Here is a 16236-nt window from a genome sequence, read left to right as displayed (position 1 = left end):
TCATTGGTTTTATCTGCGCCAAAACAGAACAGAACACACAGAGAGGAGTGTATTTCTGTTACTCACATCAGCATAGGTACAGAACCCGACAGTAACTTTTCACTACAAAGAGAGGCACAACAGAGTAGTCGATTAATAATTTACAGATACACTGTCACATACCCGGGAAAATAAAGCCCTGGTTATGCGCCCTATTTATGAAGTGTACTTTCATTTAAAAAGAGGGCCCTGCGTCTGTCCGTCTGTGCGCATCCTCCATAGGAAATGAAGCCGTTGAACGCTCAGACACACATAGCACTGCTCAGTTGTGGCTTATGTAATATAATTGTATTAACTACGGGGACACGAGTTCGAATTCCACAACAAATGCGCGCGACTGACAAGAAATTTGTGTTTGTAATGTACACCCAAACAGCGCTTTGACGTGCCTCGCAAATCCTGCCTGCGCTCTACTGTGAACACAGAAAAAAATCCCCTGATGAAAATCAATGACACGGTTAGTGGGAGAGAGGGAGAGGGAGAGAGAGAGAGAGAGGAGGCGGTGTCTCCTGACAGAGGAGGAGGAGAAAGCGCCCGGTCCTCTAGTCCTCGCTGCTCGCTTTTGCCGTCAATCCCACAAGCAGTCGGGTTCTACCGGAGTGTGCCCGGGGCTGTGGACTTATTTTACCCCGGGAATCAGAAGTGGACACCAACGAACTATTCCAGGTGGGCAGTTCACTGCGTCACGTCGCTGGTGTGAATTTGAAAAGAAATCTAAATTTGAAGTGATATTGAGAGAAAGCAGCTGAAAGCCAAGACAAAGGTCCGTGAGGGCAGCAATTGTGTTGACGCCGATAATTGCTTTTTTCCCCCTTTTCTGTTTTTTAATTAGCAGATGGGAAGCTCGCGAGCTAATGTTACGCTGTGCCCAATCTGCCGCGGTAACAACTCTCCAGTGTTTATAATCCGATTAGATGGAGCCTCAGCAGTTTGATGAAATGATCACTCTGCACCCCGTGCAGTCTTTCAGTGGGGGTCCGTTTGTTGCTTCATTGTGACATTCTGACCCATGATGCGTCACAGCGTGAGAGTTGTGTGTTCTCTAAAGTGCTCCATCTCACTTCATCTACACTTTGCAGCATCCTCCGCTCCCCATGTGTTTTCTCACTCTTTTCTTACCCCCGCCTCTCTCCTCTCTCTCTTCTCTTCTGTGTTTCCTTTCAGAAGATGTTCTTCTTTCTGCTACCTGTCGTGGCTCTCTTGCTGAGCAGAGAAACGGTGGTCTCCGCTAACAATAATGAGAAATGGCTGGGAACCGTGGCTCAGTATAAGGACAGATCCTGGAACAGATTCAGAGATGTGAGTTGCTCTGAGAAACACAACATCTAGCCAAAAGCGGCGTTTTAATTAGCTTCAATGCGAATCTTTTCATGTGTTTGTGTTTATCTGTTTGGATTTGTGTGTGTGTGAGAGAGAGAGAGCACACTGCACCCTTGATACACCCTGTGAGTACTTGAGCACTTGCCAGCAGGCATAATCCACCTTGTAGAAACTCAGCAGGTTCAAACCCCGGCTGAAAGCCAATCAGACTTATCGACAGACATTGCACTTCTGTACATGACGGGGAAGAATTCTTGCCAGCTTTTGCTTTGATTGATTGAACGATATTGCTACTGAACTGCCTTTTTTCTTCTTCTGGTAATGCTGTCACAAACTCATAGGGTGTCATTCTGTTATATAGGGCTTTCATTAACAATAATTAATCTCATTTTTCATTGGGATCAGAAGACATGGGCGTGTGCTATGTGATTTTAACATACAAAACACCTTTGCAGTTAATGTTTATTTATTTATTTTTTATCCATAAGCCTTTTCTGTTTAACCTAAAACAATATTAATGTTTAATGCAAACTTTATGTAGCAGCTATTATATGCAGAGGTATGTGTGTTCTTAAGCTGTGCACATAAACGGTGAACCGAAGGGGCATGTTTCCTGAAGGGTAAGGTGAAAATCCTGGATAGTATTCTCATTTCATGGAAGACAAAGCCATAAAAATGTGCAGTCTCACATCTTCAACACAGACCTGAAAATAAATGTTTGCAGTGTTTTCTGACAGCATGAATTTACCAGCTTTAAAGCTGCTAAAACAGATATTAAAGTGTATCCAATGCACCTTAACTATAACCTGCCGTGTTCCTACTGTATTGGGACTCTGTCTTGATCTTCTATCAACTCTGCATGATCAAACAGTTCTAAAGCGTCCTATTATTGGAAAATGCTTGGCCTCCATCTCTATGTGTGTAACACAGCTGTCTGCTGGGGGAGCCCTAAATGGGTTAAGATACCTCTCAAGCAATCTTTAATAATTTAAGTGAGAATAAATCTGGATACCCAGACGTCTTGATGCATGACACGTGTTCTTCAAATAATTAGGAAAAGCCTGTGCTCTTCTTTAAGTATTTTGAGATGCAAACTCTTCCACCAATGTTTTAGGTTTGGCCTAATGTGAACTAACACACATCACCAGACCAATAGTAACAGCAGTGTTGCCATACTCTTAACATCATGATGCGCTTTTCTGCAATCCCCAGAGATTTCAGCAGACAGAGGGGTAACTTTGGCCTTATTAGAGCTGGCCTTCCCCACATAGTACTGTTACCGTGATGTGAGAGGTGGTCATTGCAGTATACATTCAGTTTGAGCTCTACTACCTGCAGTGTGTGTGTGTGTGTGTCCACTTTATTCCACTCTCTGGTCTCCTGTGCAAATGAGAGTCATTAACAGGAAACTGTCAGTGGAGAGCTGAGGACAGGAGACGAAAAGGAGGAAAAGGAGGGGAAATGAGGAGCAAATATATAGGGGGGAAAGGCTGCGACATTTACTGTACGTTTAATATTTCAAGCAGTGCAACTAACCAAATGAGGGAGCTGCTGTAGTGTTTACATGTGTCTTTGTGTCCCTGTGTGTGAGTGTACTGTCACACCTATCATGTTGGGAAACCTGCTGGTTGCGATTTGTCCAACTGTGTCTTCTTTCCTTCACAGTTTATTCCTAGTGATTTCTCTCCTCCTGTGTCTGGCACCAAACTCTTTAATATCACCGCCAGTAAGAAGACTGCTCTGTATGAATCAGTTTCAAACTATAAAACAACTGTCTAAATTTGATGACTGCGGAAATTGTGATCTTCAGGGACAGTACTAGGGTTGGGCAATAAATCAGATTTTATTTTCAGCTATATGTTTGAGCTTCAATAGGTCCTAGCAACTATGAAAACAAAATAACATAGATGACATTGTGCCACAATCCATTTTGCTATGATGCTCTAGTTTTGTCTTGTGTTATAAATGAGCACATCCCTCTTTTTACAGCAGTGGCTTTTACAGCGCCTTTACAGCATAACGTTCCCAGTCAGGCTCAAATGTTTTATCTAGCTTTTATTTTTCTAGTTATTTTATACTGTTACCAGCAACTTTATTAGGTACACGTGTTTAGCTAATATTTCAAATATCTAATCACCCAATTATATTGCAGAAACTCAGTTCATTTAGGGATGTAAGCATTGTTAAGATAACTTTTTGAAGCTCAAACCAAGCATCAAAATGGGGAAGAAAAGTGATTTAAGTGGCTTTGAATGTGACATGGTTGTTGAAGCCAGATGGGTTGGTCTGAGTATTTCAAAAATTGCTAATCTGCTGGGATTTTCCCATGCAAACATTATTAGGGTTCACAGAGAAAGGTCCAAAAAAGAGAAAATATTGAGTGAGAGGTAGTTCTCTGAGCAAAAATGCCTTGTTGATGTTAGAGGCCAGAAGAGCATGGCCAGATGCTTTTAGGCTCATGGGAAGGCAAGAGTACCTCAAATAACCACTCATTACAACCGAGGCATATGCAGAAGACTATGCAGAGTAGTCTGTAGTATTACTGAGCTACAGCAGCAGTCAGCTAAGAACTGGAAACCCAGGCTGCAATTCTTCCGGCCGTACCACCTGGAGTAGGGCTGCTCAATTAATCGAATTTTAATCACGATTACGATCTGGGCTTTCAACGATCATTAAAAATGACTGAGCCGATTATTAGCCCCTCCCTCATTTATCTGCGACACCTTAAAGGCCGGTCCGTGAAAATATTGTCGGGCATAAACCGGTCCGTTGCGCAAAAAAGGTTGGAGACCGCTGATTAAGAGGACCCGAGGGAAGCTCGGAAAGCTAAGCAGAAGTTATTTGGAGAGGAGAGTGACTGCTGTTGGTTGAAAAGAGAGGTAAAAAAAACTTCAGTGGTGTTGCACACTATTTTATATTATTTTTTAAAGTCATTATTCAATACATTGTTATTGTTAACCCTTTAAAGCCGGTCAGAGCAGCACGCTCCGTTTTGTGTAACTATTTTTAAATCCCTGTAGAACCTGAACCGTGTAAGCTAGCGCAATAATTTATTTTGCATATGAAACCGGAGGAGTTGTACTTACATCTGATGCCATCAGCTTGTCCTCGGTCACGGTTTTCTTCCACATATAGCTTTGCAAAAATTGCATAAAAAGCGCTTGCAGGAACAAAAACATAATATTCCAGAAACACGCTTTGCCGATCCGATCAGCTGTTCGTAACACTTCCCACAGTGAAACAGACGTCAGCGCGAACTATCGCATGTCTGCCATTTCCTGCCCGAAACCGGAAGTGACGTCATTTTCGCGGAAAATGTAGTTTTTTACTTGTAGGCCTTAAAAGCCTATACTGGTCATGTTTGACTTTTCTGAATAGTTTCTGGGATGCTTAGAACTCGAATTGCACAGCTGGAAATAGTTTATTTTGATGCACCAGCTGTTTTCTTTGCAAATTTGCATCATAGGATTGTTTTTTCGTTTTTCCTGCAGTATATAAAAATTGGTGTATCTCCAAAATAAAACTATGAAGACACTCAAAATAAATTTCCTGTTGTTGTAAACTATTTTTTGCAACTTTTTTGTATTTAAAGTTTTGAGGGATAAACCTCTTAAATTTCTCCAAGTAGAAATATATGTAAAAAACAAAACAAAAACGATTTTCAATTTTTTTGTAGTTTATTGCACTTTTTTGCAATTAATGTAGTTACTATGGACTTAATGCATACATATTATTAAAATATGGGCTATAACAGTTGTATAGCAACTTGAAATGCTCCCACAAATGGCACTACAAGATGTAAAAAAATAATATAAGCTCTGGTGGACTTGGTTCTATAGTAGGTCTTAAAGGGTTAAATAAATATCGTCAAATAATCGAGATCTCAATTTCAGTGAAAATAATCGTGATTATCATTTTTGTCATAATCGAGCAGTCCTAACCTGGAGTATGCCTGATCTCATCTGATCTCGGAAGTTTAATAGGGTCAGTCCTAGTTAGTGCTTGAATGAGAGACTGCCTGGGAATACCAGGTGTTCTAAGCTTGTGGTGGCTCAGGAGGCAGAGCAGTTCAAATACTAATCAGAAGGTTGGTAGTTTAACTGAGTATTGTTGCTGACCATGGTCACCCCTTCATGACCACAGTGCACCACCATCTTCTGATGGCTGCTCAAAGCTCAAATCATCTCAAACTTTACCCAAAATGGCCCCGACAGTCACTAGAACTTTGGGATGTGGTGGAGTGGGAGATTCACATCATGGGCGGACATCTGACAAATCTGCAGCAACTGTGTAATGCCAGAAAGTCAATATGGACCAGAATCTCTGATGAATGCTTCCAGCATCTTGTTGAATCAATTCAAAGACATTTTTTTAAAGTTTGAAAAATTCACATTTTTCCCAAATCAATGAACAATCACGTTGCACAATCTTAATTTCATCAGAGTAATTGTGATTGTGATTAATTTTACCATAACTACTTGGTCCTAGACAACAATTAAGTGATCTAAGGAGACTTAACACTGTGAAAAAATGTTTGGCATAATCATCAGTCTTAAATGATAGTCTTAAATGAAACTGTGTGTCATGTATGTAATTATTTTATTTAAGTCTTTAGTAAGAACAAGGACCCCAGCCATAGCACTGCAATCCCACAGTGTGACTGCTGCTATGAATCATGTTTACAACCCAGGTAATTAAAACACAGATTGATATGATTCCAGTTCACTCCCCCCCCCCCCCCCCCCCCCCCCCTCCTTTTCTTCTCAACCATGACTCCATGGTTTCTCCATTTTCCCCTCATGGTTTTTTTAATTTGGGGTGGGGTGGACGCAGTATGTCAACAACATGTTGAATGTTAAGCTGATGATCTGGCGCTGTCTTAATCATCTGACATTCCTCAGAGCTGATATAGTGTGGAAGGAAGATGATGTGCAGATTGTAACATGAAAAAAAAACCCTGCCTGTCCTTGTAGTGAGTAATATAACAAATATTTTACATTATTTAAAAACATAATTATTAAAAACAAAAGATGATTATTCTCTACAGGATGGCACTTGGAAAATTATCATATCACAGTGAAAGCAGATGGTAAGCGAAGTATATAAAGAATAATTACTTTATTGTGAACAGTAGAACCCAACAGTACTGGATTTTGGGGAGTTGATGCTCATACTGAAAATATATTGCTATAATGACCAATATTCTTCTACTGTTCGTCTGACATACACTCTGGTACATTTGCTGCAGTCATTAATGACAGTATTGGAGTCGCTCTGCAGGGAAAACTATGATGATGGTGATGGTGACACCGTTTATAATTTAACCCAAGCACCTTTTCTGTAAAACATCTCTACCAGACAGCATAGCTGCCAATACCAATATATCTCTAATAGGCTGATATCAGCTAACAGATGTATTAGCTGCACTCTGAAAATATATCTCAAGGTTTAATAGCCTTGCTGGAAAAAGTTTAGTGTATAACAATGAGTATCAGCTATAAATTATCCCGATCCTTATATTTTCCAATTTAATTTTATCACCACTTATTAATCTTGTGAACAATTTCTTTTTATAGCAGTACGTCAGTCTCTCTATCAGTTCTTTGCTCTTTCATCAATTCTTATTGAGTGATGAAGTCAACATTTTTCTTCCAAGCTTCTCCATTTCTGTCATTTTCTCCCTCTGTCTGCAGAGCAGCGAATGACCCTGTGCTTCCTCAACCATAGCCCTTCCTATCTCCCCCTTTCTCTTCCCTTGGCCTTACCCATGACTCCTCCTCTCTTCTGTTCTCCTCTGCCTGCCATGTTTCACTCTGCATCCCTGTTGATGAGCCACTTGCTCCTTCTGCATAATGCATGAGTGTCCATTTCTTGGCAGAGCTGGTGCAATAGTTAAATAGTCAATGTCCAGGTGGCTTATCTTAAAAAAAAAAAAAAAGGAACACGGGATTTGATTTAGTATTTAGTATTTATTTATTTATTGTCATTGTCAAGAACAATGAAATTGCGTTTGGGGCTTCCATACAACCCAAAAAAAAGAAGAAAATAATAAATACCCCTTAAAACCCAAGTGTACATATTTAACCCAGTGTGACGCCAATGCAATAAGACAATCCTTAGCAATAATGTTCGTAGAAAAGAAAAAGAAAAGCTGCAGTTTATGCTGCTGTTGGGCACTTTTGGTATTGGTTTGGCCAACACATTGATTTATTCAATTGCTTAGTCACATTACTAACTGAGGTCTAACGTGTAGGGAGATAAGTGTGCTGCAGATTAATCTAGTCCTCCTTTTGTTAAATGACATGCGGTAGAAAAATAATTGTGTTTCTTACCAGCACAGTTTGACATTTTAATAGCATTTTTCTCAATCAATAGTAGCTCCAGTGTCTTTGTTCCTTAGTTGCATTCATGATGCAAACGTTAATTTATGCTGTTTATGCAGACAACAGAACATGTTTGTGGAATAAATGGCATGCAATATTCAGAATGAAGTCTGTAGAAAGACTTGCTGCCAGAGCTAGTTCAAATACTCACAATATTGTGATTAGCTGTCTTGTGAAAAATTGCTTTAATTTGTTGAAGATGTGGTTCAGCTTGCTAGAGGACACCTAAATGTTCTCGACCAATTAAATTGTTTATTAATCCTTAAATTTGCTAAACCTCCTTTGTTGCACTTTTGCCAAATGACTTGTTGTTGTTGTTTATGCCAACAGTAGCCTTTTTGAGTTGTCCTGAGGTTGCAATCACCATTTTAATTTTCATAAGCTCTTATGCAAATAAACTATAGCTGCAGAGAATATACACACATTTGTATGCAGCACAGGGTTCAACTGTGTTTCTGTTTCAGACAGGGTCAACTTTGTTGTAAGCCTGCAGCTGCCTTCTGTTGTTGGCTACATCAAAGTATTCTGGTCAGGACAAAAGTGAATATGAGAGGTCCAGCTGGAGCAGTGGTAGAATTAGTAGCAGCAAAAACTGCAAACCTTACTAACCAATCCAAACCTAGTGACAGAGATGATGCCACAGAGCATCAAAGAGCAACCCCGCTGATTTCCTGGAGCGGAGGCACCAATATTCATACTTCCATCACACTGGTGGCACATATTCATCCACTCTATCTCTCCTCAGACGCTTATCTCAAGTGTTGTCAATAGACACATTTTTAGCAGATAATTATGGTCCTTCATTTTTTTCTAAATCATTTGGCTAATTATAGCAGCGTTCACCTTGTTGACCACAATCTTAGATGCCCTCTGCAGGGAATAGAGGTAATAATGTAGGATAATCTATTTATAACATTTCATAAAATAGTGCAATTGGAGATATACAATGCAACTGAAAAGATCCTTTTATAATCAAATTTTATAGAATATTGAAAGCTATCAACAAACAGTGTGTACATTGTTGGGCTGGCTGGTTTGGGTCAGTTCTGCTATTCTGGATTAAGACAGTCTATCACAGGTGGATTTTATTGGTTATTGGTTAGTTTATATTGAAATAAATGTACTCTAAGCATTACAGCTGAAGAGCCTTTTTATATTGTGAGCATGAGCTTAGTTGATCTGAAATGAAACATCAGTGCATGAGCGTAGAGATCCCCAGATGGCAGAATGAGAGATTGTTGAAAGAACTGGAAAAAATAAGGCATTCTGCAGCAAAAACTCAACAGCTGCTTAGTTTACTCATATGTCATCTTCTGCTGATGGGTGACTTGCAAGACCTTATGGCTTATTAGCAGAAAGCATTAAGTTGAGTGCAACAAAAAAATGGTTAGATGGCTGTGTTGACGTCACAGTTTACGTGAGCAAAGACTATCATGGCAAGCATACCTGTGGCATTAGTCATCTCTGACAGCACACCACAGACTTTTCTGCACTGTCACTAGGAAACAAAGACACCAACTGCAACTGTGTCCTCCAAGCAGACTAGAAAATAACATCTGAAAGAACACATGTTCAGAGTGCCTATAGTTGCCTGCATTCATGGCCACAAGTCACTATAGACACTTATAGTGGAAAGTAAAAAAGCCCCTTAGCTTTCAATACAACCCCTGCTAGCATGCTATAGGTAATGTACAACAACTTTTTGACTGACAAAAAGTTCTGGTTATAGATTTAAAAATGCCATCTTGTACAGGAAGTATGTTGACATAGACTTCTTAACTTTTAGACTTGTGTGACAAACCTGGGGAATGCATACTGATCTGAAAATTTGGTTCATGCATAAATATACTTGGAGTTACATCTCAACCGTGTCATCTTCTCTCACCATTTCTTCTGGCTTTTTTTCCTGACAGAATAAAACCTGTCATTTCTATTCTGGAATCTTTTATACTAAAGAGGTAAAAAGAAAAAAGTTTTCAATTTTCTGAGCCTGTTGTTTGTTTCTTTTCTAAAGGAGGCTTTTTTACTAGCTGTCCACTTCCACTATTTTCATTCCTTTCAGAGTGAGATCCTGTCTACCACCCTGCAGGGTGTGCTGTCAGGTTTACAGAAATCCAATAAGTCGAATTTATGAGGGACATTGGATGTCTGCTGTGTATTACCTCATGTATTTGTGTAAATGCATTCCGTCTTCAGACTGTCTATTCATTAGTCGGTGTATGGAGAGACATGATGAACACCTGTGTATGTGCTTGTGTAGGTGCCCTGTAATTTAAACATGAGAGCCACCTGTCTCAGCTCATTCTCACAATGAGAATTAAATGCCATCCGTATTCTGTTTTCCAAGATGCCAGCATTTTCGGGACTGTCAGTCAAAGATCCCGCCTGTGGCGTAGTTTTGTCTGCAACAGAAGCACCTGAAGAGTTATTATCATTTATTAAATTCACAAATGGTTTGTTTGGTAGCTTGTTTTACATGTTTTGTCCTTTGGCATTTATGGAGGAAAGGATTTTGCTGAGCATGCATTTTTTTTTTGTTCCACACACTGCTTCACAGTCAACACATTTATACCTGGATGCTCCCCTCTGAATCCAAATTAAATGGTATTGGTCGGTGTGTCTGGGTTTGTGCAGGCCTGTATATGCATGTGCTCTGATTGGTCGGTTGCACAGCCAAGGGGGAGGGGTAGGGAGGTTTAGAGAGGTAGCTTAGAAAAGACGAACCCCTGGAGTCACCTTCACCTTCCCCCCCTCTCTCTCTCTCTGACACACACACACAATCACACACACACACACACACACACACACACACACACACACACACACACACACACACACACACACATACATAAATCCTGAGTGTATTCTCCCCAGCAGACATACAGTATTTCTGTCAATTAAGCAAAGACTTGCCTGAACACCTGTCATTCTTTCTTATCTCCCCCTCTGCTCTGCCCTCCATTTCTTTTTCTCCTACTCAGCTGCTTCTATACCTTCTCTTCATGCATTTCATTATCCTCTCTTCTCTCTCTCTCTCCTGGCTCATCCCATTTTCTTTTTTACATTCCACTAATTCCCGATGAAACAGTGCCCTTCAAAATAAACCCCCGCTGTCTCTCATGCTTTCTGCTCCTTTCAACCCATGATTTTTTTTCCATGCTCTACTTCTGTGTGAATATTTTTCACTTTGAGCCATTGATGTCAAATGAGAGCATTCTGATTCTAATCTCTGTTCTAAAGGACTGTGGTTGTGTGCATTTCTTTATGTGTTCTAGTACCTCTTCAAACTAAAGTTTCCATGTGTCTGTCTTGCTGATGTTTCTGCCTGTGTGTACTGACACACAAATCACACACTAATCAATAAGAGTGAAAAATACAGGAACACACAAACACACACACACACACACCATGCATACATAGTCAGCTGAGGGCAGTTCGGTCACAGGAAAGACAAAGGTCACTGTCCCTTATGACCAGGACACACTGATTGTGAAGTGTGGGTGTGTGCACACATGTGTGTACACTCAATACTGGAGTGTACAACAGAGAGATAGACAAAGCAGGGGAGATAAAGGACTGGCTGTAATTTTGGCTACAGACCAGAGAGGGGAAATAGAAAAAAGAGAGAGAGATGCTAGGAGAAGAGAGGAAGAGGAGGAGCTTTAATGTGAAGCCTATGAGCACCGGCAGAACAGATGGACAAACATGGAAGGATAGGAGAAATGTGGAATCGATCATCTATGTGTGTGTGTGTGTGTGTGTGTGTGTGTGTGTGTGTGTGTGTGTGTGTGTGTGCACGTGTGCGTGTGCGTGTGTTTCAGTCAGCTTTGTTACGGCAGCCCCTCCAAGCTCCATTCTTTCTCTGTGGGGATTGTCTTTCTGTTGGTCTATTTGGTGCAGATATGAAGGTCTCCTGCTAAGCTGTTGATTCTTTTGAAGAGATGCTGTCTGGTTAGTCTGCGTCTCTCTAAAGATTTACCTAGACAGACTACTGCTAGACCATGGAAAAAACACAACAAAAAACTGTAATGCCACCAGATCTACATTTAGATCTATTCCTTTAAGCAATATATTAGAAAACTTGCATTTAGAACCCTTGTCCTTGGTACCATTGTAATAGATGAGGTAATAATGAGTTATTACATTGCCACAACCGTTAAATGTGTCTAGTTATATATGCAAAGAGATTGTAGAACTTTTCCACTAAGTGCCAAAAATGTAATGAAATTTCCTTCACAAGCATTAGCTAGCAATATAATCATTTAAAAAAAATCTCACAGGCTAGAGACTGAAATGTGAATTTACCATTCTCTGAATGTTAGGTAAAAGCATTAGCAGTAATTATATCGCTGCATAAACAAACTAATTGAATGCCATCAAACCCTCCCTTAATGCAACAACGTGATGGAATTTGGGTGGATTCCCTCTTCAGTCCTTTTTTTTTCTGAACATTATTTTGAGTGTTACATCTGAAAAATAAAATTCGGGATCATTATCATTAAAAATGGGTCACAATAGTAATTTTAGCAACCACACAAGCATTATTGCCTATTAAAAGAGATTCTTGTATCAGCAGTGGAGCTTTCTCTGCTTTCATTTGCCGCTTCTTCACATATAGTTTTGATTGGCTATTTGATTCACAGTCTTACCAATTCAATAATGCTTTGGGCTATGGGTATTGAGCAGGATTCCATCTAATTAATAATTCAACTAATCATTTGAGCACTACAACAGATTCAATCTACGTTCTAAATCTCTAGTGTTAACATGTGATTACAATGCATGCAGGACGTATGCATACACCTTTGAGCTGTTCCCTCCCCTCCCTTCATTTTCTTTTACCATATTTCATTTTCATTGATTTATGCCATTGTTGTTTGTTTGTTTGTTTTTATATATTAATGGTCGAGTAAAGTATAAATGTCACAGTTGTTCTTGCTGAATCTGTTGCCACTGCCATTGATGAAGCTGTCATCCTCACTGTGCACCTGTTTTTAGAGTGTGATCAGATGTCTTTTCCTCTGGGGTTTTTTTTCTCTCTCTGCATCTCTCCATACGGCAGTGTGTAAAGTGTAAAGTAAAAGTAAAGTGTAAAGTAAAGTGTAAAGTGTGCCTGTTAGTCCCCATAGGGAAAAAGTTCCTCTGCATTTAACCCGTTCACCTAGTGAAGCAGTGGGCAGCCACCAGTGCAGCGCCCGGGGAGCAGTGTGTAGGGACGGCACCTTGCTCAGGGGTACCTCAGGGTAGCCGTTCAGTGGAGTCGAACCCCCGACCTTCCGATCATGGGGCCACCACTCTACCTACTGAGCTATCCCTGTTAATCTGCTTTATATATCTCTGTATTACTGTAGGGTCCTTACCATACAATTTAAAGCACATTGAGGTGACTGTTGTTGTGATTTGGTGCTATATAAATAAAATTGAATTGAATTTTGGTTATTTAATTGGTTATTTAATAGCCTTGGAATAACACACCTTTTCACCTATTAATTTGGTGTCTCTTACTTTGAGTCTAATGCAATAGTATTGTAAGAATGTATAGCTGTGCGAGGGGTGGTGCTAGACTGTATTGTTCTATTAAATACTTAGCATCTCAACATGTTGACAGTGACTGAGCTGAGCAGGTATAATGTTCATCCTCAGGGGTAGTTCAAATCTGCCCACCATAGTTAATACCCTCACTCAGTAGCTGTTGAGCTTTTTCATTCTTAAACCAAAAGTTGACAGTGTAGAACATTCAGGTAACACATAGTTCATTCCTCTGGAATATTGAAAACTTCAGAACTTTTTCTGGCAGTCAAGTTGTCAAGATTTGTCTGCCTGGCTCTTGACAGACAGAAAAACTTTGAGCAGTTCTGTAGAAGGCGTCAAAAGAAAACATAATATTATAATAATTATGCAGCATGAAATCTATGTGACTGAAAAAAAGCTGCTGGACATCTGAAGAAGTAAGGGTTAATTAGAAGAAATGTGAGCATGAGGCAGAGAAAGATAATACTCACTGTTCAACTGTTTCTCCGTTATAATAATCACTTTTTGTATTGTGCAATTTTTTGCTGCCACACAATGGACCAACATTTTCTTCTCTCCACCGTCATGTAGTGAGGTATATCTTGTGATTTATAAGCCAGCTTCTTGCCATGACTGATTATAAGTGTCTTCCTTTGCTTGTTCCCCGTAATCACAGGGGTTGTTACTAAGATGATGAACGCATCGCTTTTCTCATCGTGATAACTGATGCAGATTATCATACAAACAGCACTCAAATTACACATCAGCCTCTGGAATGAATTGTTTGGCTACATATTGTGTTTTGGTAGCAGTATAATCACTTATTGTAATTCATTAGATTTTATATGCAAGTTGGCTTACCACATTTGAAAAACAAAAATACGGTAAGCCTTTCCAAACCTGAGAATCAAAATGTGGAATAAATTGTGAGAAGTCTGTTTCCGTTTTTTTTTCCTCACACCTTCGCAGTTTAGTTTTAGATCAGTGTCAGCATCTCTTCCCCACCTCTTTCACTCTTTCTCTTCTTCTCTCACTCTGATGTTTACAGTCTCTAAAACCATGTCAGATTGAATTGGTCATTATCTCGTTTTTCCCCTGAGGAAAGGGATACAGTTACTGTTTGTGTGTTAGAGCGCGTGTGTGAGTTTGAAAGATGTCTTGTCTCCTTCAATAATTCATCAGGTTTCTGCTATTGCGGCTCATGTGATGCTCGAGGGGGAGGGAGTAAAGGGGAGATACCAAGAGAGGCAGAGAGAGGAAGACGCACCGAGATCTGACAGATTTTATTTTGTGTAGCTGTAATTGATTTTCCATATCCCTTACTGTATCACTTTCTACAGCATGTTTTAAAAACTCATCATTTCCACTCAAGGTTTAGAAAACAGTATCAATTTGGTTTTCCTCCAGAAAGCAAATGTTTATTAAATTAACAGACAATATACTAAATAGAGACTTGAGATAGACTGGTGACCTATCCAGATTGTCCATTTGACAGCTTAGATAGACTTGCATCATTTCATGCTGCTTTTCTATTGATTGGCTTGTATTTGTATCAGAATTGTGGTCTCAGGGCGTGTCTGGTCACAAGAAAACAGATAAGTTTTTACTTTTGATTTATGACTGCTCATTTGGAGCCATGATTTAAGATATCACATTTCTTACACAATGGTAATCCTTTGTCTTGGTTAGCCAAAAATTGCTCGATGTGTGGTTTAAAACCAAGACTGCTTATAAACTTATCAAGTAGAAAAAGTTGAGAAATAAAGAATTCCCCCAAAATGGGCCGTAACAGAAATCATAATAAATTTGCAGTAAAACTATTATGTTATCCCAATTTTTAGATTTGGTTTACTGTAAATAGGTTGCATTTTGTGCACGTTTTTACATGTATTTTTTCCTCAAACGTGTTTCCTTGTTGAACATGTGGTTTTACTACTATCCTTGTTATCTAGCCTAAGCTTAGGCTAGACGTGCTTAATTATGTGACAATGTTGGATTCTATTTTATATTCATATACTGATGAAGTTTAAAAAAATAAAATAAGTCCCTGCAACACTTTCATTTATGATATGCAAACTCTGGTAAATCAAAGCAATAGCGACAATTCTCTGAATTTTGAGAGGGTTATTATAGCAGATTGCTAAGTGTCTGAGAATGTTTTGATGTTACAGTTTGTTTTATTCTTACAATGTTATGCATACAGTGATGCAGCTGAGTTTGACCCTTTTGACTCGTAGTGGTCATCTTTCATAAAACTGACACTGCATGCACTGATATGCAAGGACCAGCATACAGAGTAGAGTGTTTTAATCCAATACAGGAAAATTAGGCACATTTTCAGCATGTCCCTATCTCTAAAGGTAGTCTATTAAACATTTACAAACTATTGCATAGTTTGTGGTCACAATTTGGAACCAGAAACCATGTACCTTTATGAGTTTATTAACCTTTACCTCAGTAAGTTAAACTTTCTATTTTGTTTTCTGTATTTGTACTTTAATTACACTCTTCCATGAATATGTTTCCTTAACTGTCACTCAAATAGCACAATACCATCAACAGCACACTTTCCCTCAAGATTAGTGATGGCTGTGGTTCAGGACGTAGAGTTGGAAAGTTAGTGGTTCAAACCCTTGCTTTTGTGAAACTTCCTTGGGCAAGAAATTGAAATGCCAGGTCCCCTTGATCATCTGATTGTTAAGCTATAAGCATTTAGGTGTAGAAAAAGGCACCCTGTATGTATTTGTTAATGAGGCTTATGGTGAAAAAGAGCTTTGAGCACTTAAATTGAGTACAAAAGCACATAATAGTTCAGGCTTTTTCTTCAATAAGACTTTGTTATGTTTCCAAACATTTTTGTATTTAGTGAAACCCAGAAGGCTCTGAAAATAAGATCAAGGTTTAGAAAGACTGCAATTTTGCTTTCCGGAGTCACCAAAGTTATTACAACAGACAAAAAACATCCCATTTTGAAGCTGTGGTC

At 39.3% G+C, this 16236-nt stretch overlaps 1 protein-coding gene across 2 annotated transcripts in view; it reads left to right on the top strand.

Annotated features, from left to right (window-relative positions):
- Window positions 1-551: 551 nt before the first annotated feature.
- The window catches only part of spock1 (SPARC (osteonectin), cwcv and kazal like domains proteoglycan 1), a 131726-nt gene continuing 116041 nt past the window's right edge, over window positions 552-16236 (top strand). Inside the window, exons 1-2 of one of the 2 annotated variants that reach the window (XM_085478710.1) lie at window positions 552-705; window positions 1207-1338. In XM_085478710.1, coding sequence (XP_085334836.1) covers window positions 1207-1338 — 132 coding nt within the window. In that variant the 5' untranslated portion in view covers window positions 552-705. Of the gene's footprint in view, window positions 706-1203; window positions 1339-16236 lie in introns of both variants that reach the window. The other variant, XM_085478703.1, reaches the window with a different exon arrangement.

The sequence above is a fragment of the Copadichromis virginalis genome, linkage group LG2 (genome assembly GCF_057382275.1).
Source record: "Copadichromis virginalis isolate Kocher_CV1m ecotype Utaka linkage group LG2, C_Virginalis_male_GT1.1, whole genome shotgun sequence".
Taxonomy (NCBI): Eukaryota; Metazoa; Chordata; class Actinopteri; order Cichliformes; family Cichlidae; genus Copadichromis; species Copadichromis virginalis.
The sequence above is the reverse complement of the archived record's forward strand: the minus strand, read 5'-3'. Positions and strand labels throughout refer to the sequence as shown.